This window comes from Manis pentadactyla, chromosome 16 (assembly GCF_030020395.1).
Source record: "Manis pentadactyla isolate mManPen7 chromosome 16, mManPen7.hap1, whole genome shotgun sequence".
NCBI classification, from domain to species: domain Eukaryota; kingdom Metazoa; phylum Chordata; class Mammalia; order Pholidota; family Manidae; genus Manis; species Manis pentadactyla.
In genome coordinates, this window is record NC_080034.1 from 54,162,758 (window position 1) to 54,187,734 (window position 24,977).

At 36.2% G+C, this 24,977-nt stretch overlaps 1 protein-coding gene across 1 annotated transcript in view; it reads right to left on the bottom strand.

The window, feature by feature from the left end:
• LOC118930936 (bromodomain adjacent to zinc finger domain protein 2B-like) overlaps positions 1-24,977 on the bottom strand; it is a 102,471-nt gene that overhangs the window by 6,998 nt on the left and 70,496 nt on the right. Inside the window, exons 15-26 of the mRNA XM_057493935.1 lie at positions 24,173-24,391; positions 21,665-21,919; positions 20,519-20,733; positions 19,580-19,654; positions 18,579-18,789; positions 13,628-13,690; positions 12,555-12,699; positions 7,919-8,503; positions 7,587-7,742; positions 7,041-7,201; positions 2,496-2,806; positions 1,973-2,108 (exon numbers count right to left, since the gene is read on the bottom strand). Coding sequence (XP_057349918.1) covers positions 1,973-2,108; positions 2,496-2,806; positions 7,041-7,201; positions 7,587-7,742; positions 7,919-8,503; positions 12,555-12,699; positions 13,628-13,690; positions 18,579-18,789; positions 19,580-19,654; positions 20,519-20,733; positions 21,665-21,919; positions 24,173-24,391 — 2,532 coding nt within the window. The remainder of the gene's footprint in view (positions 1-1,972; positions 2,109-2,495; positions 2,807-7,040; positions 7,202-7,586; positions 7,743-7,918; positions 8,504-12,554; positions 12,700-13,627; positions 13,691-18,578; positions 18,790-19,579; positions 19,655-20,518; positions 20,734-21,664; positions 21,920-24,172; positions 24,392-24,977) is intronic.

A 24,977-nucleotide genomic window follows, 5' to 3' on the forward strand; every position in this document is an offset into this window, starting at 1 on the left:
TAATTCATAAATATTAAGTTAATTGTTTTCTAAATATACTAAAAATACCATGAAGTCTGTTTTACTTCGCACATTTTTCATTTAAAAATAAAATTATTTTCTGACACTTATTAGGAAAGGGTGACAGATAGCAACCTCATATCACTTTTGAAAAATCACAGTAAATAGCTCACAATATGTTAGAACAAATGTATTAATGTTGGTTTTAATTCCTTTGCTGCTACAGTAAAAAATAACAGATGTTGCCTACTGTTTAATATTAGCAACAATATGAAGAACACCTTGGACAGAAAATTATCTAGAGGCAAATTATGCCGGCTCCTTCTTGGTAAGGCTGGTGTCTGGCAAATGGGTACTTCTAAAGGTATTGAGCACTTAAACATTATGCTAGGACTTCGAGGATTATTATAGGCACTGTTACATCTAACTAAAGGTTACAATGTACTCATTCAACTTGGACATGAAACTCTGCCTTCTTTTTAAGGTAGTTTCACAGCAAATACTGTATTATTGAACATTAAAAAGAGAATTATGAGAGATGGTGTTAATGAGAAATGTGTATTAATAATCTGGAAAAGGTTATGAATTTCCAAAAACAGAAAAAATTCTGTAAATTGTAGGAAGTAAGTATACTACAAATAAGCAGCTTTTGGTACCGGTTTTGTTTTTTTGTGTAAAGGTTGTAACAAAACTGACCACATTGTGATGATTCTCTTGGTGGATGAGAAAAATAACCATTCAAATTTAATTGTGTTGTAGGAATTCACTATTTTTTGATCATTATAGCCTAGACTCCACCAAACATATTTGTCTAACGTGACTTTAAAATGGATTTTAATAGTTTTTACAAGAAAATATTTTTACCTGGTAAAAAATGCTACCAGATGAACTGGACACTGTCTTAAAACTCATGGTAAATTCTAGTCTACATTGGGAAAGACCGAAATTTGAGGATACTGTGAAAACTGCAGATTCACTATTCTGTGGACATTTTAGGAAGAACTGAAAAAATACAGAAGAAACCGAATTTATTTCTATAGAATGAATAAGGTCTTCAGTAAAATAAGCACAGATATGAGAATGAAGGAAAGAATGCTAAATTATTTAAGGCTCACTTCTTTTCTTTGGGGAATGACTATTGTTGAGTAATCTTACTTCCGGTCATTCATGCAGACAAATGTCAAATGTTTGAATGTTAAAGCTAATCTATAATTTAAAAGCAAATGGTAAAGCAATTCACAAAAGTCTATGTATAATAAATATTTCTCTATGTGATAAGAGACAAAAGGGACACAGACATGATTTAACACATATTTGGTGCCTGGTACAAAACAGGGGTCACTACATGATAGTGACTAACTGGGCTCAAACACAGAAGATGAAAAAAATTTTTGAATTATTAGACAAAAGACTTAAAAGATCTACTTTTCATGTGAACTGCATCTGATGTCAAATACATGATATTGGATAAAGAGCTCTCTGCTTATTTTGTATTTATTATCTAAGAATTTCTTAGCATTAAAAAAATTAAAATTGATAAAAACATAAGGAACATTTTAGGGATGCAATGAATGTATACTACAGGTAATGTTAGCAACTGCCATGTTTACAAAAGCAAAAGAATATTTGGATTAACAACTTCAGAATATTTACATTAACAACTATGATTAGATTAACAACATAATTAACTATTACGCTGACTGAACACAGAAGACAACTTCAGTCCATTATAAACAATATCTAAAGGAGGGAGAATCGAGATTAAAGATGAACACATTTGATTGATTACTTCAAAAAGCTCACAACAAGGAGGAAAGTATCAAACCATACAGCATTTAAGAACTAAGAAAACTCGGGTACAGCATACATTATTCTGACAGTAAGAAATGTAGAATTAAGAAAAATCTGGAGGTTGGGAAAAAAACAGGACAGAGTAAACTAGTTATAGTATTTCTTAAATAAAAACACTTACAGCTTTCATAATTGATTTTTCCCATGCTATGGATTTCTGTAACTGCTGAATGCACAGAGCCACCTGTGCAGCACTGCGAGCTTCTGATAATGCCCATCGCCATACCCTGAGACCGGGAACAATGTCCTCTTCAATTCTGCATTGAAATATAGAAAAATTAAGTAGGTCATGTCCACACTTACGGTTACTGAATCTGAAACAATCATCACACTGAAAGCCAAGTGATGATGAAACATGTAACAGCCAATAAGTATAAGGTTTAAGCAACTAAATTTGATGTAGTGCACAGACTGTGGCTACGTGCCTCAAAGCTTAGTCACAATCAGGTAAATGTAAGATCACTTCGCAGGATTATCAACACACATAACAAAAGAAAAAACATTTTTTACAAAGCACCATGCAAATAGCATGATCCATGTGGATCACAGACATACAAGAAGATACATAGATAACAGGCAATAGAAAAAAGGCTCCAGTTAGCAAAGAAGCACAATAATTTTTCAAGTTAATTTCAATAACCTACCTGTCATCATCACCACTAATGGATGGTGCAGGAGCAGGGACAGTAACTGTGCCCACATTATCCAGTTTGATCTGAATGGTGGTACTTAAGGGGCTCTTCAGATACCTTCTTTCAATGTTTCGCTCCAACTCAGAGAGCCTGGTTACAGCTATATCTAGGGGGTTGTCACTCTTCCGCTCTAGTGCATGCGCACTGCTTTCTTCTTCGCCAGTAAATTCTCCATCGTGCTCCTTGCACAAGTTAGAAAATGACTTATGTTCAAAATAGACCAAGTCCTCCCTTTCTGATGCCGGTTCTGGACACATCCAACCCTATATACCAAGAGAGTAATGTTATCATGGTTTCCTCTTAAAATGCCTGATGGGTGAATTACCTTTACTTAAAATACAGAGCCGACACCAACAGATCTCAAGGATCATTACTACAAGTTTTTACCTTGTGTTTCCTAATGCTAGGTAAAAATAAGGAAGAAAATTATTAAAAAGTTAGAAGTTCGAAGAAGAAAATTTAACAAGTTTTGATATTATGAGAGGTAGAGTGGAGATCAGCCAAGTATTCCGAGGGACTTCACACCAACTGCTTGTTCTTTCACGGGCCCACTTTAGATGGGAATCTCTCGACAGCAGGGACTTTGTGCCTCCTGTTTTTTCATTCCTTCCGCCACTCCTCCTGCACAGGCCCTTGTACTGCCCATCCTGGCCTCAGGAGCTCTGCATGAGCTGCTACATTTGCCCGCAGAGCTTTTCCCCTCTCCTCTGCACCTAGTTAGTGACTCCACTCAGCCTGTGGCCCTCACGTGAGAATTTATTTCTTCAGGGAACCCTTCCCTGACCTCTTTTAGGAGGCAAGCCTCTCTCTTACAGACTCTCATAGAACCATGTGATATTCCATACCTGTGGCAGTCACAATCTGATACTGCTGTGATTATTTAATTAATATCTTTCTACTTCTAAATTCCTTGAGGGCAGGGACCATGTCTACTTTTACTCATTTCATCTCCAGCAGTGGGAAGGCAAATATTAGACACTCAAAATATATGTTGATCGAATAAATGAATGGTCTTATAATTCAGCTTGCTTACAATGATCCTTTGGCTCAAAACCCTTCAGAGTTCCTAATGTTCAGTCAAGTCCAGTTTACCATGACATTCAAGTACCTCAATCTCCCTCTTTCGCTCATATTCCCATTCAGGCATCCTACACTGCAATCGAATTCCATGACTTGTCACACCACAGACATGTCCTGAGCTTCCTGATCCTGGTGCTCTGCCCAGTTATTAACTCTTCCTAGTAGCACTCCTTGTTCTCTGTCAAAAGCTTCTCCATCTTCTCAAGTTCCATCTGGACTTCTACAGGCAATCTTCCTTGATCTTTCCCCTATCTTCACGAGAATCAGTGTATCCCTGTCCTAAATTCATGAATGACTTTGTACGTCTTCACAATCCGTTACTAGATTCTGCAGGGCTGTATACATGTATTATTGCCCTATTGTACGGAATGCTTTCTGAGGGCAGAAACCACATTTTATTCAACTTTGTGGTGTCCACTCTGATGTAGAATAGGTACTTTGTAAAAGAATATTAAGTAAAAAGTAGAATGAACATGATCCTTTTTATTAAATCTCTTTAGAGATAATTATTTTTCTTATATATCAGAATTCTTCCTCTTTACCTCAAGAGAATATTCATTTTTAGAAAGTATGGATGAATTTATAAAGGGTACATACAACACATTACTGCATCATATATGCCATGACAAATGAACCTCAGTCCCGTATTTTGAAAGGGATCTGAAATTGCTAAATCAAGGGAATCCTATAAATGTAACACATCTTGATTTTTGCAAGGCAAAAGACAAGAAAATGAGGACTGGATTAGAATTTGAGAAGGTGGATGGTTGAAAATTGTCTGCAAAGCCCTGTGACAGACACAGCTTACCACCTCAGAAAAGGTCCTCACTGCCACTCTCTAAGGGCTCTTTCTATATTTGGCTTGTCATGTTAATATACTTGTGAACAGCTCGGTTCAACTATTAAATATGCAGGTGACTTAACTAGGAAGGAAGTTTAATATTCTCTATGACAGGACTGTGATAAAAATAGTTTCATATGCTGAAAAATATACCCAAATGAAATTAATAAAAATAGAACAATGATAAATGTAAATTTCAGCTTTGAAGTTTAAGCAACCAATCAAAGAAATATTGGATGTGATACAACACACTTAAAAGCACAATAAAAGATGCAGAAGGATTTTTTTCTAAGAATGCATACTCAGTTTAGCAACGGTATGGTTTGGATGTTAAAAAGCTAGTACAAATTGGCATGAAGAGAAGTATAGTGCCAGTTTAAGGGAAGTAAAAGTCCCATGAACACATTAGGCATCTCTGTGTATAGTGAGGGGTACATTTTAAGAATATAGACACTGCCGTTTAATCAGAAGAGAATCGTGCGCCTGGAAACCATTTCACTGGACCGATGGCTGAAGGAATTAATCAGCTTATAAAAGAGAAAACTGAAAGAGAGACACAGGAACTGTGTTTACAGGAGCTAGAAGAGTAATTCGGCTTTCTACAGAATCAGAAGTAGATTCTTGCAGATTTTCCTACAATATAAAACAGAATTTCCATATTATCAGCAATATTGAAAATAGAAATGAATGCATCTAAGTAGTACCAAGGCCACCTGCTTAATGTGTCTTCACAATGGCTGGTTCCCAGGGCTGACCACATAAATATTTTGTTTTTAGGAAAAAAAAATCATTAAATCTTTTATAGATGGTAAAATGTTTTGTGGTTATTTTCATCACTTGTTGTTTTAGATTCCTCAAGACTAATATAATTACAATTCATTTCTTTAAAAAATCCATAATAATCCCATAATACTGTATTAATAGGATGTTAGAGCATCTCACTTAAAAAACCAATTTCATTTATCTTAGCTAGTGAGAACATGGGCAAGAACATCTAAGCAGTCGGTAATGTGATAAGGTCAATAAACCAAGATCTCAGTATGTCCCCAGGAAAATGTTAGGCCCACGCTCTGACTTTACATACAATTTCAAAAAGCTGATGATATGCTTTTCCAACCAATGGCCAATTAGAACCGGCAAATTAAAACCAGAGGGGGATGGTTATGGGAGGAAAACAGGGATAGTAGAACTAACCAAATTCAAACCGGCAAGTAGTAACAACCAACCATGAGAGATGATGAAGACAGACTATGGAAAGCAGATGTAGTAGTTTAAAAGGTAAAGCACACTAGGGCCTTTTAAATTACTGTAGGGGCAAAATCCCTTCACAGTCCCTGAGGGAATCATTACCCAATATTTGGTCTTCATACTGATGATCCGGTGTCACCAAGAGAATTTAAATCAAACTCACTATTCTCAATTTAAAAAGGCAGGGTAATGGTAACCTAAGCGATCCAACACACATGCTAAAAAATGATGGCACTAAATAGAATAATTTTCATTTCTCCAGAAAATTAACTTGTGTAGAAGAAAGAGTTCATTTGTTCAAGATGCCAGAAAGGTGAGGCATTTTTATATTGTATTATAGTACCAGGAGGAGGATACATATAGTTTGCTAGCACAATTTCAGTAAATGATAAATTTGTTTCCCTAAGTTGGTAACTATGTCTGTGGTAAAAAAAGGGACATTTTGTTAGCTCTGAAAAAATGACATTTTTTGAGATGAGATCCTCCAGAGTTTCTGAATGCCAGTATTAAAGTAATTAATGCAGCTAGTTTGTAATCATGGTAGAACAGTATCATGGCATAAGTCTCACATTCTGAGTGAAATATAAAATATTCAATCAAATTACACAGAAACTACATTTTCTAAGCCTTTTCAAGTGTCTGTCTCATGCTTATTCATCATCCATCCATTTATTCTCAGAGACATCACATTATCAATTGAGAAGAGACATTTATATTCTTTTTAAAACCAAAAATTTTTGCACAAAGGTGAAGCTTTTCTTTTGTTGTCCTTTTAGTTTCAATCATTGCTGTGACATGGCAATGCCCAGTCAATAAATAATTAAAACTTTACATATATACATAGGATGTGAGTATGTGTAGCACAACGTAACGTATTTTAAAATTAGCAGTTTTAAATCATAGAGTGAAAGTTCAACATGTAACATGGCTATATAACATGGCTTGCATACAAGACAATTACCAGGCACATAGAAACATTGCAGAAGTAGTTTGCCATTACATTTATCGTGGCTGAAACTATGAAATCCTGCTTGTGGTGAAGAACTGCAGACCAGAAATGATATTTCTAATGCCACTGAGGAGGTGGGCAAGGTTTAGTAAGAAGAACTCGGGAGGACAGAGCTGGTTTGATCCCACATTTAGCCACTTACTATATTATGACCACTGACAGGTTACTTACTCTGAGCGTTGTTCCTTACCTGTAAGATGGGGGGAAATTAATCAAAGTGAGAACATTTAGCGCAGTAACTGGCATGTATCAGGCATACAATAAATATTAGTTACCTTCCATTATTCTAAAAACAGATTTTATTACAAGTCAATTTTACCTTTACTTGCAAACTTGCTGATGCGACTCTCCTTTCCAGATCTTCTACCTGTTGAAGAATCCTCAAATCCACTTCCATTGCTTGTTCTTCTACTGACCAGTTCTCCACAATATCTCGAGTTACCTGGTTTTCTTCATTTTCATTTAATTCAATAATGGTAACTATATTTGAAAGGAAATTTATTTTAAAATCCACTTTATCTCTCAATGATTTCTTCCAGAATGTGAATGAAATTCCAGGGGTACCACGTACAAGTACATTTAACACACACAAATTCACTTGTGAATAAGCAAGGCAGCTGACTCTTGCAAAAGGAGCAATAAGTACTCTTCTTTAGAAACAGAACAGTATGTCTGCAGGTTGTAACAAACTATCAAAAGTAGTACCAATTTAAGAAAATGTAAATTGTTTTTGGGCAAGATAGGAAAAAAAAAGCCTATTAGTAAGAAATTAAGATTAAGACATACTAAAATATGCTTTAAGATGAAAGAATTAATTCTCATAACTAAGCAAGAGAGCAGAAATAAATCTCTTTTAGGTGCCCACCATCCTTATTCTCGATGCAGGCTTGAGTGATGTAATCCAGGTGTTTCTGAATTTGTTTTTGTAATGCCTTTTCTCTTATGCCTCTGGGATGTAGCACTTTGAGCAAAGCTTTTAAATCCTCTGGGTCAGTAATTCTCCACCAGCCAAACTGCATTTCTAAGCCAAGATAAACATGTAGGGCATTTACAGATATTCAGAATATGAATTAATGGCATGCTACAAATGAAAAAATTTATAACTATATAAAAGCATCAAAGATTCAGCTATAATATAGAGATCTGTAACAATACAATAAAGTAAGTGGCTACAGCAAACCCTCTCAAGGTACCCACCTTCTGGAATAGGCTTTGGACTAGGATAATCTACTGGTTTGGCTACTTCAAGAGCTGCAGGTGACTTAGAGGGCGGCTGGGCCCGAGGAGTTGGTGAAGAAGCAGCTGGCGCATCGGCTTGGGTAAGGGAAGTGTCCTCCCAAGGTGTTCTTGGCAGTAACAACTGGTCCCTGGGGAGAGGACTGTAGACCTTGCCTGCACCACCTGAACCGGTACTGACCAGATTCGAGTCTGTCTCTTCCACGCTGTTCTGTGTCACCGTTGGCTGCATGCTGCCCGGTGAGTGTCTCCCACGGTTCTGGTGAGGCAGTGCGCACCCATCTGCACCGCTCTTTGGTTTGGGGGTCGTTACATCTGACTCAGGAGGCACCTTAGCTACTTCTAAAAGCTTGCTTAATTTGGAAAAAGAGCCAGGATTCTGAAGAATTAGATTTGTGTTATCTTTTTCGTTAGGATCTTCCTTTTGCTCACAATGATCCGGATTTGAACAATTTAAAGGGTCGTCAGAAGTATCAAATATTTCTTTGGTCTGGATGCTTTCTGCTTTTTTTAGTTTTTTTCTTTCTTTTGCAATTTCTTTCAGCCCTACAAAATCCAAAAGCATTAAGAAGATCAGTTCCTCTAGATCAAACCATACTATATTTACTGCTATTTATCAAATCATATGCATAAATACTTTAACAAATTTCTCTAGCTTAATACTCTTCATTTTTTTCTTTTATACACTAGCTTGTTACGCTCATTGGAAAAAATTTTGTAATTTTGTAACTAACCACAAAAAATTACAATAATAAAAAATATTAAAAGCCATAATATACAAATTACTGCTAACATTTTTGTATTAATTTTTCCAGGAATTCTCTATGCACACATGAAATCCTATTTTACAGATTTCCAACCTGTACGTTTTACTGAATAATACTCTTTAATTATTCTGATGTGTCAATAAATATATACCTACGCCTTAAATTGTAATTACTATATTCAGTGGAATATATCATAAAAAATCAACCTTCTATTGATAGTTATTAATAGGGTCCGATTATTCATTAGTAGAAACAATGCTAGAAATGATGAATGACCTTAGATCTGTGTTAGGATTTTTTTTCTCCTGATTTACTTCCTTAGGATACATTTCCAGAAAAAAACTGAGTCCTAAGATATTACTTTTCAGAGTTTTTGAAATATATTGTCAAATTGCCCTCCAGAAAGTCTAGATCAATATACAATCATACTTACACAAGGGCATCTGTTTGCCTACACCCTCAATGAAACTGAAGACTATCAATAACTTTTGTCTTTGGAAATATCCGGGAGGTGAGAATCTAAACTCTATTTTTTTCTGATCATTAATAAGACTGGATATTTTTCTGTAGGATAATAGGTATTTCTCCTTAGTGAACTTCTTGTCCATATTTTTTACCAGTGTTTTAATAATAATTGATAAGAAGTGTTAGAAAAATATAAACCTACTTTATTTAATTTGAAAAACGATGTATGTTCACAGTAAAATATTCAGTAATAAGAGGCTAATGTAACCCTTTCCTGCCCTACTCCCTCAGTTCCTATTTCTAATCTTCAGATGTAACTGCTTAATCAATCATGTCCATACATCCATCCTTTGGGAAATCTTACATGCATGCATATGACTATTAGTTTGTGCTGTTACATAAATGGGATGCTACTGTTTTCTGCAACATTTTTATTTGGATAAAATTCAAATGCCTAAGCAAGGCCTCCAACACTGTATGATCTGGTTCCTGAAAACCACTCTTGTCCTTGCTAACCTTGCTCACCTTTCTCCCTTTTTTCAGCTTCTCAAACATGGTAAGTTATGTCCTTTCTTGGGGCCTTTGCACTGGGTGTTCCTCTGCCTGAAATCCTGTTTTGTTGACTGGCTCCTTACCCTTCATGTTTCAGATTAAGTATCACCTATTCACAAAGGTTTTCCCTGACTACTCTATTTCAAGTAGGGTCCCCATCTTACTATTCACCTTAGAATATCATCATCCTATATGTTTCTTTTGCAGAATTTACCATTATACACATTAACCTGCTAATTTTTAAATATTTCATTCCATACCCCACCCTACACACTACAATTTAACTCAACAAACGTTACTTAAAGGCAGAGCAATGTTTATATTGCTTTAACAGGATCCCAGCTACCTAACATGGTGGCTGCTATGAAACTGGGGCTCAATAAATACTTTTTGGATGATGAAATAAAAGGATGACTTTACTATTTTCACTATATACCTTAGATTGCTTTCCATGGTGAAACATAGAACTGTACCACATTTTCCTTCAATCAGCTGCATAATATTCTTATATGGATATTATAATTTATTTCATATATCCAAAGCTCGCAAATTTCCTTAATTTTGTACAAGTTACTAGCTAGCAAGGAAGTCCTAATATTTGTGTTTGATTTATTCTGAGAACTAGTATCTCAAAAATCACTTTCATATATCCAAAAACAAACAGATCAACTAACCACACTAGGTCTGAGACTAGTAGGGGATTTCAGAGGTGATACATTTTAATAGCCTATTCATGGGGTCGTTAACTTTAATATCCAAATTCTTACTTATAGACAGTTAAACCTCTCATTAAAATGTAAAAATTATTTTTAAAATCTTGGAAGTTTATAAGGATGTTAAGTACACAGAGATTTTTTTAGATAGTTTTTCTTTCACCAATTTCACACAATCCCCTGTTCTTTCCAGCCCTTACTATGCTTCAACAGACACTTAGATTGGTCCCCTATCTTGGCTATTGCAAATAGTGCTGCAATGAACACGGGGATGCAGATACTGATTTGAGTTTCCATTTTCATTTGTTTGGATAAGTACCCACAAGTGAAAGTGCTGGGTCATATGCTAGTTCTAACTTTTCTGAGGAACCTCTATACTGTTTCCAATAGTGGCCGCAACAATTTACATTCCCTGCAACAGTACCCAAGAGCTCCCTTCTCTCCACATCCTCACCAACACTTATTTCTTGTCTTTTTGATAAGAACCACTCTAACAGGATGAGGCGATATCTAATGTAGTTTGCATTTCCCTGACAGTTAATGATGTCGAGCCTCTTTTCAGGTACTTGTGGCCATCTGTGTGTCTTCTTTGGGAAAATGTCCACTGAGATCTTTAGATTGTTTATTTTGCTATTGAGTCATATTTGCTTTTGAGTTCTTTATATACTTTGGATAACAGGCCTTTATCAGATATAAGATTTGCATATACTTTTTCCCATTTAGTAGATTGCCTTTTCATTCTGTTCATGTTTTCTGTTGCTGTTCAGGGGCTTATTAGTATGACAGTCCCACTTACTTATTGACTTATTAGTTACTTAGTTTATGTTTTCCATGCTTTAAAATATTTTTATGTTTAAATATTTTAAGCAATCAGTTAAAAAAAGAACTCACTACACTCTCCTGTTTAACTAACATTCTGACCCATTCATATCAATCTTTAAAAATAAACACAACTGAAGCCTCTAAGTGCCCTCCCTGATTCTATCTCTATCAGCAACTTTTACCCTGGGAAGGCAGACCATGACTTTCACGCATCATTCCAATATACGATTTTATACCCATTCTTCATATTCTTTGACTCACAAGAAATAAATTACTGTGCAGAAGAGTAACTCTGCTTGTTATAGGCCAACAATATTTACATGCCAGCCACTATTCTAAACCATTTTCAATTATTATTAACCGTCCTTTGTGCCCCAAGGGTACTTACATTGTTATATAGTACCTGTTCTAGACACCTATGTGATTAATCAGTCCCTTCTTTACACTGGACTGTTAAACATCTACATGGATGGCATGGACTAATGTTTTGTTTATCTTTGAACATCCAGTGCCCAGAAATGCCCGACACATACTGCGTATTTAAAAAAAACGAGCTGAAAGAAGTTTTCGCCTCCCTACACCACCCTCGGGCAATGGCTACATGTAAGCACTGACTTGACGCTGTGGCCCCATCAGAATCTAAGCATTTGAAAATGCCCAGACATAGTATTCTGAAACATTCAATTCAAGACAGTTTACCGGGCCTATAAATGCACTGTGTACTGCGCTAGTTAATTTAACAGAAACGGAGCCAGAAAAGCAGAGTCTAAAGGTAGAATATGAAGGATGTGTGATAATACTTAAGAAAGTAAGAAGTTTAATGGAGAAGAAGGTAATCACAAATTTCAAACACATACAAGACTTCAAGATGAATGAGTCTTATGCTAAGGGTCTTAGATTTAAGCAGTTTACCTCCAGGGCTACCGTCAGGATGGATGGTTGCTGCAAAGGTTAAAGAGTAAAGCACATGTTGGAAAATTTGACAGTGCGAAGGAAGAGAAACGGAGCAGCAGCCACACAGTAAAATACAGGTAAACATCTGTGTCCACTAAATGGGTGGATGTCAGAAAGTGCAGAAGAAGAAAAATAATGGACTGGAAAGGAATATTTATCAGTGAAAGGGGCATTATGAGTTCAAAAGAAATGAAAAACAAGGTTTTACAATGTTTATCCACAATGCACATTTGATTCTGAAAGCACACAATATATCGAAGGAGTAACAGGGTTTTAAAACGTATGATTTGTTATATTACTTTGTAACAGATTAATGGCTCCTACCTGCAGCGCTCTCCATGCCTTCTACAAAAATCCCCCCACACTGGGGAAAAATCCAATACCGACGTCTGTAACGATCCTGGCCAAACATCATCGAACGTAAAGAGTGAGACGCATCAAAGAGCTCCCTTCTGTACTGACTCTGTTGCTGTTAAAAAATGATGCATACAATTACGCTATGGGTGTTAAGCACTTTAAAAATTGATATTTAAGTGACTTTATACTTATCATGGCTTTAGAGCAGGTAGATTTCACTATTGAAGAAAGGCAGCAAAAGAACTAATATCACACATCTGACTTCAGTTCCAGTAACAGTTGTAAAGACAGAAATTACTTTGAGGGTAATTAGAATATTTTTGTTGCCAAGGATTAAAAATGTTTTGTTTTATTAGGTATCTTATAGTAAAGCATGTCTTATATTTGGTAATAAACAATGTGATCAAGTGTTTCACTGAGCCAAAGAAAATTGGCTCAATTCTAATGTTACAGTGTGTAACAAATAACACTCACATATACCTGTATTTGCCAATTTTTATACTCATGCTGCAAACCTTAGGCAGCACATCACTAAATTTTGGAATAACTGTGTGATGAATCTAATGACATAAAATGCAGATATCTCATAATACTAATCCTGAAATACTTCACTAATGCTACTGAAATTCAGTTTTACATGAGAAGTACATACATATACAGTTTATAGATCCAGTGCAAATAAAACCCACAAATACACTAATGTAAAATACAACACAGGATGCTGAAACTATTACCATGAAATCTGACTGAATTTTAAAAGTAATGAATTCCAAGAAATAATTTATTGATATTTTGTATTTAAATAAAGAGCTAAAGAATATAGCTCTTGATTAAGTTAGTACCATGTCTTAAGAGGGAGGCCTTTAACATTGGCAAGAAACTTTTACGGTTTAATTGTGAGAATGTTTCTGGAGCTCTCCATTTTAATTACTTACAAGAAGCTTGCTTTTATTTAGCAGTCACAAAAAAGGAATCCCATACAAGGTGGATTTTTAAAACACTGCAAAAATGATGTACGCTATAATCTGAAAAGTGCTTACTTTACTCAGCTTTTCAATCTGTTTTTCTAGCTCTTCAACACTTGCTGCTTGGTCACCTTCATCCTATACATGACAAAATACTGTATCATTTACCGGTTTTAAGATTTATTCAATCAATCAGTGGATATTTAATGAAGGCCTCCTATATGCAAAGCACTAGGATAGGCCCTATGGAAATGAGTAAGCCTCAGCTCTCAGTTCTTTGTAAACTAATAATCTGGTAGGGAGACACATGCACATCACACTATGAAAATAAAAACCACTACACAGAGGAAGCCATAGGGACCCCAAAAGAGGTAGAGATTTAAGAGTCATGGAGTTCAGGAGAGGGTGAGATTACTTTTAGTGGGAATCTTTACCAGGAGAGGCTACATGGAAGAAGTTGTGTCTTAATTAGCTACCGAAGAGTGGTTCGGATTTGATCAATCAGAGAAAGGGCAGGGCATTCCAGAAAGAGTATGATGTATCTTGACATGAAAGGTACACAAAGAGGTAAGACAGGAGATGAGGCAAGGATGAGTTTAGGGTTAAACGATCTAGAGCTATAAATGCTTGACCATGGTCAATAACGTGATCCTTTGAGGGAGGTTAAACGTGAGAACTATGCTTACAAAGATAATACGGCAATAGTTCTAAGATGGCCTGGAGCAGGGAAAGGATTAACATTGTCAAATCTGGTTAGTATTCCACTGCAGTGATTCAAGAGGGAGGGAGAATGTGGGACTTACATAGGTAAAAGAAACAGAAACGGACAAAAACAAATGGATATAAGAGATTATTACCTAATTAGAAATGTTAAGTCATGGCAACTCATGGGTATGAGGCAGAGAGGGGTGAGGGAGACAAAGGAAGGAGTAAATTATGGTAAGAGTTTAAATCTGGGAGACTGCAAAAATACTGGTACCATTCACCGAAGGAGTCATTTTTAGGGCAAAGAAGGTAAATTATATTTTGAACACATTGAGCTTTTAGAAGAAAAATAATCCGTACAATATATATTACTAATTTCATAAGTGGTACTTTACTGGTGATTACATGAAATTTTTCACTCTAGAAAATGAATATAGGAAAACAACCACCAAATTATATGTTTTAGAGGGAAAGCATCAAGTAAAAGGTACATGTCTTTTCTTTGTATCTTAGCCACGCTACTTCCTATGGGCAAACTACTTAACTCTTCTAAGACTATTTCCTTACCTGTAAATTGGTAACAACATTTCCTGTAACATGGGGGCATCTGTGAGGGCTGAGAAGAACAGATCTGAAAGTAACCAGCAAACTTCCAGGCACACAGTGTGCAAACTGGTTACTTTCCCTCTTTCTGAAAATTGTATCTAGAAAATGCAGGTACCTCTTAGGTTTAAAAAAGTAAAATTTGTTTCTGGTGCTCATTTTCTAGAAGCATTTTTAAAAAGCCACACTGCCACCAGCCACTCATGAGCAGGTATTTCTGGATGAGTATAGTTATCTCCGCAACAAAAGGAAAAGAAAAGAAAGCCTCAGTAGCTTTAGTATTAACTATCATTTATCTACTTCTCATCCACTTTAGGGGAGCAAGTTACAGAGGCATTTAGGCATACTATTTGTGCTAACAGTAACACAATTTCTACTTCAGGAAAGAAGCCTTAAAAGAGAACAGGCCCAATGACCCTCAAATAGATAATTACATAATTACATGTCTGTATGGTTCTAAAGTGATCTTTTTGACTCGCAGGGCAAATGTTTGATAATATGCTTACACACAAATACAATTCAAGCAGCAGTAATAAAAAATACTTGCAAAAGACATCAAAGTAACTATGTATCAGTCAAATAAACTTAGTGCTGTTTCTAAGACTCTCCCTAAGATGAAAAGGAAGTAAAGTGTCTACTAAGGTTTGTTTAAAGCAAAGCAGTTTTGACTAATAGTCCTTATAATTTTAAGAGATGTGTAGAACTTGAAAGGTCAGAGAGAAAGGCAAGGAGACTAGGCACAAAGAACTTGTCTCTGCCATGGTTCTCCATGATTTCCCAACCAAAACAGAGGTCATTGTATGTCCTTGTGTGTCAAAGTTCAATCATCCACATAACCTGTTACCAGGCCAACTTGTGAAGTTAGAGCTCACGTAGGTTTCAACACAATTCTAAGGTTTAGGTATACAGACTCCATGTGCTGAAGGAATGAGGAGTGTGGAGAAGAGGGAATCATCTTTGAGACAAAGGGGGATGGACTTAGTCAAGGGCAGGACCTTCTAACTGAAAGCGATCACACGGGTCTCAAGGGAAAGGCTACCTGAAATGCATCTTCCAGGGAGTTTTAATTCCTGGCACTCTCCCTAAACTTTAATCAAGAATCTAAACCTACTTTTTGAGGAATAATGTATCTATCTTTTCATTGGGCTCACTAAATAGTTAAATTTTTTAAGGCAATTGATAAGTGGCTACCAGTTCTTCATCATAACAGATAACTCTAAAATCACTTAAAAGAAATGTTATTTTGACTTGTTAGGTCCTAAAATTATCTTAAAAAGTTTTTAAACTGTTTTCTCACATTAATAACATATACATTTGCCAGGATTTTGCTCAATGAAACCCTATAATCTAACTATAATTCAATTAAAAAGTCACTTTAAATGATATATGTGGTTAAGATTTATCTACCTTGCCCCGTTGATTATTTTCTTTATATTTTCAACCCCCTCTCTTAATGACTCCCTTCAACCCGAAATCATATTTAGCCTTTCACATCTGAGTAATCCTTGGTTATCTGTCCCCCTTCAGGAACCACCTTTTCCTCTGAGGCACAATGCTTACAGAAGTCATCTCACCTCCTCACCTTCTACGGTGCTCGATCCGTCGCCGCCCAGCTCCTGCTCTGACCCGACTAACGACCATGCTGCCACTGGTCCCCAGTGACCTCTGCCTTGCCCGATCCCACGATCCCACAGACACTTTCGATCCTCATCACACTAGACTCCTGCTGCATTGTTTATCACTCCCTCCTTTTTGAAATGTTCAGTTTTCTTCATTTTTGCTACTACTACATGTGTAGAAAAGAGCTGACATTGCAGGTCTGACTGCTCTCCTTTGAAAAGCCTGCGCAAAAGGCTGGTCCCTGGCTGGTGTCTGGGAACTTGGATTTCAGAGGGTTTCCTCCCACGCTGATAGATTGGCTCACTGGAACCCAACTGTGCTAATGGGGTGTATACTGAACACCTGTTTTTCTCCGGGGAGTTTTATACTTGTCATAACTCATTCCTAGAAGACTTAAGCCCATCCTGTGTGATTCCACTGGGAAAAGACTCTTAACAGTGTGGGTCTGGTTTCCTCTGGGCTGTGGCTCACACGCCTTTTCTCTCTGCTGATTCTGATGTGTGAATCTTCCTAGTGAGTCACTGACTCTGGTGATGGCCTCAGAGATCCTTGACCCATTACAGACATCTCCTACCTCTACGACTGCTCCTTCTTCAACAAAAAGCCCTACGGGATCTTCTGAAATATTGACATCCCCTGGGGTTCCAACTTCAGTCTACTACTCTGTTCCCTAAACCAATCCCCCTGTACAGAAATCACCCACCTCATGATTTTAAACTACTGTCTGTGTGAATAACTTCCAGATCTATACGTTCATGACTGAACTGACCTTTACGCTTCAGATTCTTATATCCAACTTACTGCAGAACTGCTGCAAAGGCACCTCAAACTTAACTTGTACAAAATAAACCCACCATCGTTTCTTGTCTTCCATTATCTGTTCTGCACTCCCCTTCTCCTCTATTATCTATTTATTCTGTTCCTCCTGATTTCTCTAACTCAGTTAATGGCAAGAATACCATGCAGCCTCCCAAACCAGATGGTTGGGAATCAATCCTACCCTTCCATCAACCTACCAGTTCAAATACTACTCATTCTTCTTCCTAAGTATTTACTGAAATCTTTTCCTCCTTCTTCCCAACTACCATCGGACTCGTTTTGGACCCTACAACTCATTAAACTCTTGCAACATCTCCTCCTGACTGACCTTCCCACCTCTGATCTTCCCCTACCCCAAATCTACTTCTATTTTCCATGGAGCTGCCACAGTGAGCCACTAAAAAAAGCAAGTGTGACTCTGTCATTCTGTTACTTACAAAGAGGAAGCAATGGCTTCCTCCTACCAAAAAAGTGTAAATCCTAGTTCACAGTTGTTGCTAGGAGGCTCTCTAATAACAATGAAGCACTTGTCAGTCACTTAAGGCGCATCGTGTTTTCAGATTCCTACGTCCGTTTATGCTGTTCTTTCTGCCCGAGCACTTCTCTATGGGTTCTTCCCCAGGTTAACATTCAGCCCACCTTTTAGCCTCAGCCAGTGGGCCCAGAAAGCCTTCGTTGAGGACCTATACCTCATAAAGGTTCAATGCCCTTCCTTTCCGCCTGCCTAGCACAGCGTAAATACCACCGGCAAAGCAGTTAACATGTAGTACATTACATTTTCTTATGGCAAATCTTCCTCAGTGAGACTGCAAGTTGAGAGAGGACTTTCGGTACCTTACTCATCTTTGATCAAAAGTGCCCAGAGCGAGGCACATAATAAACTGATGCTTCTGAAATACATCAGTTTCACTAAATGTGACAATACTTTCAAGGCATCAAGTATTGTACACATATAAGCTAGTATTTTACCAGAATGAAAGAGGATAACTGAAATTAAGAATCTACATGGTTCTTTGAAGAACTCTCAATATGTTCTATAAAAAGAAAAACTTGACTTTGTTTATTCAGTGTAAGCCCATCCCATGTGTGGGCAATTATTAAACCATCACAAAAAACTTTACGAGGTGATTGTTATAAATATTCAGTTTTCAGATGAAGAAACTGAGGCAAGTAAGTGTCAAAATGGAATTCAAACCCAAATCCACCTGACCCCCAAATTCTGTTTTCAGTATGTTATGTTACCTTTGTCAAGTAATAAAATCTACCTAAACTTGATTACCTCATCTTCACAGACATCAGTTTTCTTTCCTTTTTTGTCTTCCTTGTCTTCCTCCTCCTCCTCCTTGTTGCCATCAGCGTCATTGTCCCCGCCCTTCCTTCTTCGCTTGCATCCTGCAGTGGGGGTGGCCGACTCGTGCTGCTCTTCTCCAAGATCGATGCCACCTGAAGTGTCTCTCTTGCCTGCTTTCTTAGCATAAATGATTCGGAGCCTTTAAAATGTAACAAAATTATGATGTACAAGAAAACCTTCTCTTCATACTTTTTAGAGAAAATAATGTGAGTTTTAAGCAAAAATGCCTTATGGTGAGTAATAAGTCAATGGCAATAAAACTAGAGTTAAGGAAATATGTTTCCAGAAATTACAGAATATATTGACTTTTAAGAATTATTCTGGATCTCTTTGGAATTAGAATATATTTAAAAAATAAAACTTAGCTGAAAAAATTAACTAGCAATGACCAATGATAATTCCTGATCCCATGCTATCAGACTGAATAAATTTCTGTTCAAATTATGCAAAGAAATATCCTCTTACATAGAAATTGAGTAATTTCAGCATTACATTTCCTGGCGGGAAACTAATTAAGCTTTAATTGTGAATACATTTGGATATTTTAGACTCTATGAAAGCAAACTTTAATTAGAAAGCAATTTTAAAAAGTGGCAGTTCTAAACAGATTCTACTTATGACAAAAGTAACTTGATAACCAACAACAATCTTAGAAAACGTGATTGCTTGACTTCTTTGGGAGCAAAAATGTAAACTGACTTTTTTCTAAGTTTGAAGCATAAGATGTTCAATGACTCTAATTACAACTTTTGTCCATTGCAGACTCTCACCCTAGGTTTTATTAATTTCTTAATTCATCTTAATTAAGCTTTACCTTTTTTTATTTCTTAGACATAATAAACTTTAAATTCTGTGTTTGGAATTTATGTTTTACTGGGGAATTTATACAATGGGAAACAGTATACTAACTTTAATAAAACAGGACTTACTTGCGGAGTTTACCTTCTACCATCCATTTCTCTCTCCTCAAGTTTGACATATAATCAGTGTTCTTGTCAATTTCACTGTCAATGCAAAAATTTATTAGAAGACAGAAATTAATCCATTATGCAATATGTTAACATGGTGAGTAAACTGTTGCCATTTCTTGCTAAGTAAAAGTGATGTCAATGAGTAGTGAAAACAAGTGAAAAATTATATCAATACAGTATATCACAGCTAGGAGATGTACAGAAGACTTAGTATGTCCACCAATGGTAGTAAATGCATGGCTCTGAAATATACAGATTGATCCTTTTCCTAGAAAGGTAAAGAACTAAAAGTAACAATAATTAAAATATGCAAAATAATGAATAGAAAGAACAAGATGAATATGGATTTGTTCACCGGAACTTGAAATACTAGAGTGCAAAATTTACTTTGACTCTTAAACTTAAGTTTTTAAAAGTACAATACATCAATAAACTAATATTAAATTGTTATTAGCACATAAAAAAACTAAAAAGCTGGATAATTCTATTAATGGCTATGAAGGAAAATCACGTAGTTATTTCTCACTGAAAGATGTCACAGAAAGAAAAAATTCCGGATTCTTGCAAAGGTGCTACCTTCTGGTGCCATAGTAAGAAAAAACTATTTTTATGTTTCCTTATATGAATAATTAACAGAATTAAGTAAACAAAATGGTTGCAAAGCACATGCAGTTAAGATTCAAACTTTCAACAGACTGCAATAAATACATTAAAATAGTAGTAGTAGTAGTAGTCATCTCTGAATGGTGAGATTAAGTGTAATTTTTTTTTCTTTGTGCTTTTCTGTAACTTTGGATTTTGCATTGGTAATCTGTGTTACTTTGTAATATAAATTATTTCGATGAGACAAATTGAGAACAGGAAGGAAGCGCCAGAGAAGTCTAGGCACAGTCTCACCTCACCACCCTCCTGCTGCACGCCAGCTCACTGATCAGGAAGGCCAGCGCCGAGGCTTTCTGGGCCGGAGTGTGGGCCTGAAAAGCCTTGGTCCTCAGGCTTTCGGTGAGCTCAGTCTGTCCACAACGGGCCTCCATAAAGATCTGCAAGATCTCGGAAACATTGTCTCGATTCATACCAACATTCAGCAAATGTTCTCCAAGAGCTGTTTCGGCCTATAAAAGTTTGGCATTTTTGTCAGTATTGATCCTAACCGTACAGAACATAAAAACAATTAAGATTTTTAAATGTTTTTATTATATTATCTATATATTACTGAAAAGGGCTTTATTCAGACTTTAAATGAAGTGAAGATAAAAATAGACCACAGATGACAGACAGGTATTTGAGTACTTGCGTCTTTCTATTCCTTCTTTAGACAGGCAGGAAGGAGAGTATGTGAACTGATGAGTAGATATCATACCTTCTTCGACTATAGAAACTATCTCAAGCTTTCTAAGGCTTTATCTAGGCGTTCTATCAGTACTGGTTGCGGGAGGCCCAGGGGCACTACTGTTGTGTTTTCCAGCTCTAGAGTGTCATGGACTTTATTGTCTGGTATACTAAATAGGAAAATGGAAGAACAAGCAACTGGTGCACCTGGAAACTTCTCTCTCCATCATATTATCTACAGCAAAGCTGACTGAAATGTGTATCTTAGCTGGAATTATGATCCATTTGAATTTCTTGAGTATCCACTGAGAGGTAGAGTCTTAACATGCTGATCTTAGAGGTGCTGCCATTAGCCTCAATTGTTCACAGTGATTGAGAGCACACAGCATAATTTCAAAAGGCATACATAAATTTTAATTCTTTATGATTTATAAATTCTCTTTTGCTAATATCACTTTTCTTAAGTCAGCTTGGTTTTGGCCAAAAGCTAGAGAAAAATAAGAGTCATCTGGGAATATCTACATTCCCTAGGCTTTATGAACCAGGTTTTCCTAGATGTGGACCATTTGCAACTGAAAGCAAATCTACGCTTAACTTTGTGAGATGCGGAAAAAACTAGATCAGTGTATACACTCTTCTGCTAATATGCTAAAGCCAGTTATCAGTGCACTGAGGGTACAAATTAAAATAATTTTTTGTATTTTGTTTTTTTACCTTGTATCCTGTAATTAGACCTGGATCACACACAGCAGCTGACAGGAGCCTCACAAGCAGGTCTTGTACTTTATCCATGCTGTCCCCTAGATTCAGCAATCCCTCTTGAATAATACTCAGGTTTGGAACATCAGTATTTCCATTAAAGCCTAAAGCTTTACCAAACTCTCCTAAGAACTGCAGCACCACGAGACAGTTTGAAAATGTACTTCCAGAGAGAACAAGTCCTGGAATACGAGGCAACTCTGGCAAAGGCTGAAAAATAAAATAAAAAACTAATTAACTAAAAAGGCGATGACTTCAGATCTTCTGAAATAGAACAAGTTGCTGTCTTTCTTTGCTCTTGAATTCTGCCAGTGGTTTTCTGTCTAGACTGTGGATTCCCTGAGGGCATTTCTGCAACCCCATAGTACTAAGCACGGGATTTTGAAACCAAGCAACCATCAATAAATTTTAGTTGAACTCAATACGAACTCAGAATTCTGAAAAAAGAACACAATTTTAATTAACATATTGATAGAACATGGGTTACATAACTGGAGCAACAGAAGAAATAAGCATTTCAAAAGTACTTGGCCATGGACATACTAAGTAGGGCACGTGTACTAATTTCTTCTAATGACAGAGACTGATAATTCACGCTTTTTTGGTAGCTCAGAAACTACCGTGTATCTATGGGCCGATGGGAGGATGGTACCATCTTTGGCTAATTAATGCAGATAAATTATTCGGTCCACATGACCAGAACCCATGATCCTATCAAGAACCCAGTTACACTGCAACTAATAGTCTCTAGGCTTGTAGCAAAACACTAATATTGAATTTCAACACTAAAATTAGAAAGCAGCCTCTTTTGCTACTTCTCAAATATGCTCACATATTAACATTTTAATAACAAAGCTGTAGTACCAGTTGTCATGAATATTTAAGAAGTAAATAAGGCAATAAGGTCCATGAATGAGACTTAATAATAGTATTTTAAATTTTGATTAGAAAAAAATGAACTTTTAAATATTTCTATTTCACTGGTCTTTGTTAAACAATGTTCCTCCACCCTGCAGTTACTGAAACAACTAACCAATGACCTTTTCTAGTAATACTGTGTGGAAACACAGAACGATGGATAATATCTGATAGCATACAAACCTTACATGTTCCATTTGAAAACCATCTAAGTCTGAATCTTTTTTCTTGAACATATCAGACATACACATACCATATGATTAAAAAAATTTATATAACAAAGCTAACAAAAGTAAGGCTTAAAATGGACTTCTATATTTGATTTATTGCATATGGATTTAAACGGAAGTAACAAATTCAAGAAAATAGAGGTCATTTAGGATTTTTTAAATATTGCTCACTGTGAGCCTACTAAATGTGTCAACTAACCTATGTACCCTCTCTGGACATAGGAAAATTTAAACATGCAGTTTTACTAAAACTAGTGTTTATACTTTTATTTGTAGTTAAAAGCATTTGTGCAAAGAATATTATTATCACTAAATCCCCACTAGGATATTTTTGCTTTAAGTGCTTTAGAAAAAGCTGAAAAGAGACAATCACTCTTTGTATTATCAGATGAACATGGCATATAATATAGATGCTATTGACTAACTATAGTATTATCGACAGTATTACACAAATATGTATTATTGACGATTTTCTAGAAATACCATCTTAACTATAGCCAAACATAATTGATTTCTTCTGATAAGTATGTACATTATGCCAGTTAACATGATTATCTCGCTCTTTCCAAATTTCTACTTTTACGTATTTTAGCAACATCTGTGAAAACAACAGGAGAGAAAACACATGAGGTCCTCTGACTGGACACATTTCTTGGCTTTCAAGGTGATAAACAGTATGGACCCTGGAGTTTAACAAATTGGAGTTTGGATCCAAGGTGCCACTTATTAGTTGAGTCATCTTGGGCAAGTTCCTTCACCTCTTTGTGTCAAAGTTTCTCACTTGTAAATGGGCATAAATACCTCTTCTACAGGATTGTGGTGAGGATTAAATGGGAGAATTCATACATAAAAAACACTTAGCACAGTGCCTGGAAAGTAGTCAACATACTCAATGAAAGTTAGCTAACAAGGCTAAAGCACTGAAGGAGGTTACAGATTATAAATCCTGATTTATTTAAATATCTAAGGGGGTTTGAGGAGAAGGTAGATCTTTCTGTATCTAAACGTATAGGAAGGACCAAATGAAACAGAAATCTTATATACTTTTATCATTCACCCTTGTAGATTTGTACAGTGTTTTTATTTCAACGAAAAAGATTGGCAGCACTCCACCACTTATATATTTAGAACTTCCATTTCCAGCGCAGGAGGTTGATAGACTTATTGGTGGCCATCCAGGAGAAGCACACTGACCTAGACTTGGAAATCCACTGCTCAGCTGGAAGTGGAAACCTTCGTACTGGCAGCTCTGGCAGACGAATGAGGTGAGAACACAGCAAATTTATTTATTGAAATGGTTTACATGATAAATTACCTTTTGGTCTGCTAAGCACATGTCTTCATTAGGCTTCTTTAGTTCTTTTGCAATTTCTAATTCTAATCTTCGTTGCTCTAGTTTAAGCTCTTTCTTTAATCTTTTCCCAGCACGTTTTAGTTCTTTTGCAATTTCTAATTCTAATCTTCGTTGCTCTAGTTTAAGCTCTTTCTTTAATCTTTTCCCATCACGTTTTTCTTGCTTCGACCGTTCTTTTTCCTTAAAAAGAAAACCATGCCCACATAGTCTCTTTAACCATTATTAAGTTTGAAAAACCTTTAGTTAAAATTTAAAAAGTGATCTGTGTTATGTCCATGAACAGAACTGTCCAAGCAGGTTTAGCAACAGACATAGGATTGCATAGAAATAACTTATTTTTCTTTTCAGTATTGTCACTCTTTGAATTTCAAAATAATCTTATGACTGTATATATTTTTGTGCAGTTGATCCTTGAACAGCACAGGCTTGGACTGCATGGGTCCACTAATATGCAGGTTTAAAAAAAATACACACACCGGTAACTTTTTGGAGATCTGCAACAATTTGAAAAAAAAAATTTTCTTTTCTCTAGCTTTAGTGTGAGAATACAGCGTATAATACATATAACATACAAAATATGGTTGATGATCTGCTTATGTTATCAGTAAGGCTTCCCAGTCAATGGTAGGCTATTATAAGTAGTTAAGTTTCTGGGGAGTCAGGTGTTATATGCAGAGTTGTTTCCTTAATGTCACATTGTTCAAAGGCCAACTGTGTGTTGTGTGTGTGTGTGCGTGTGTATTCTTGGGCATCATTTTTAACTAGT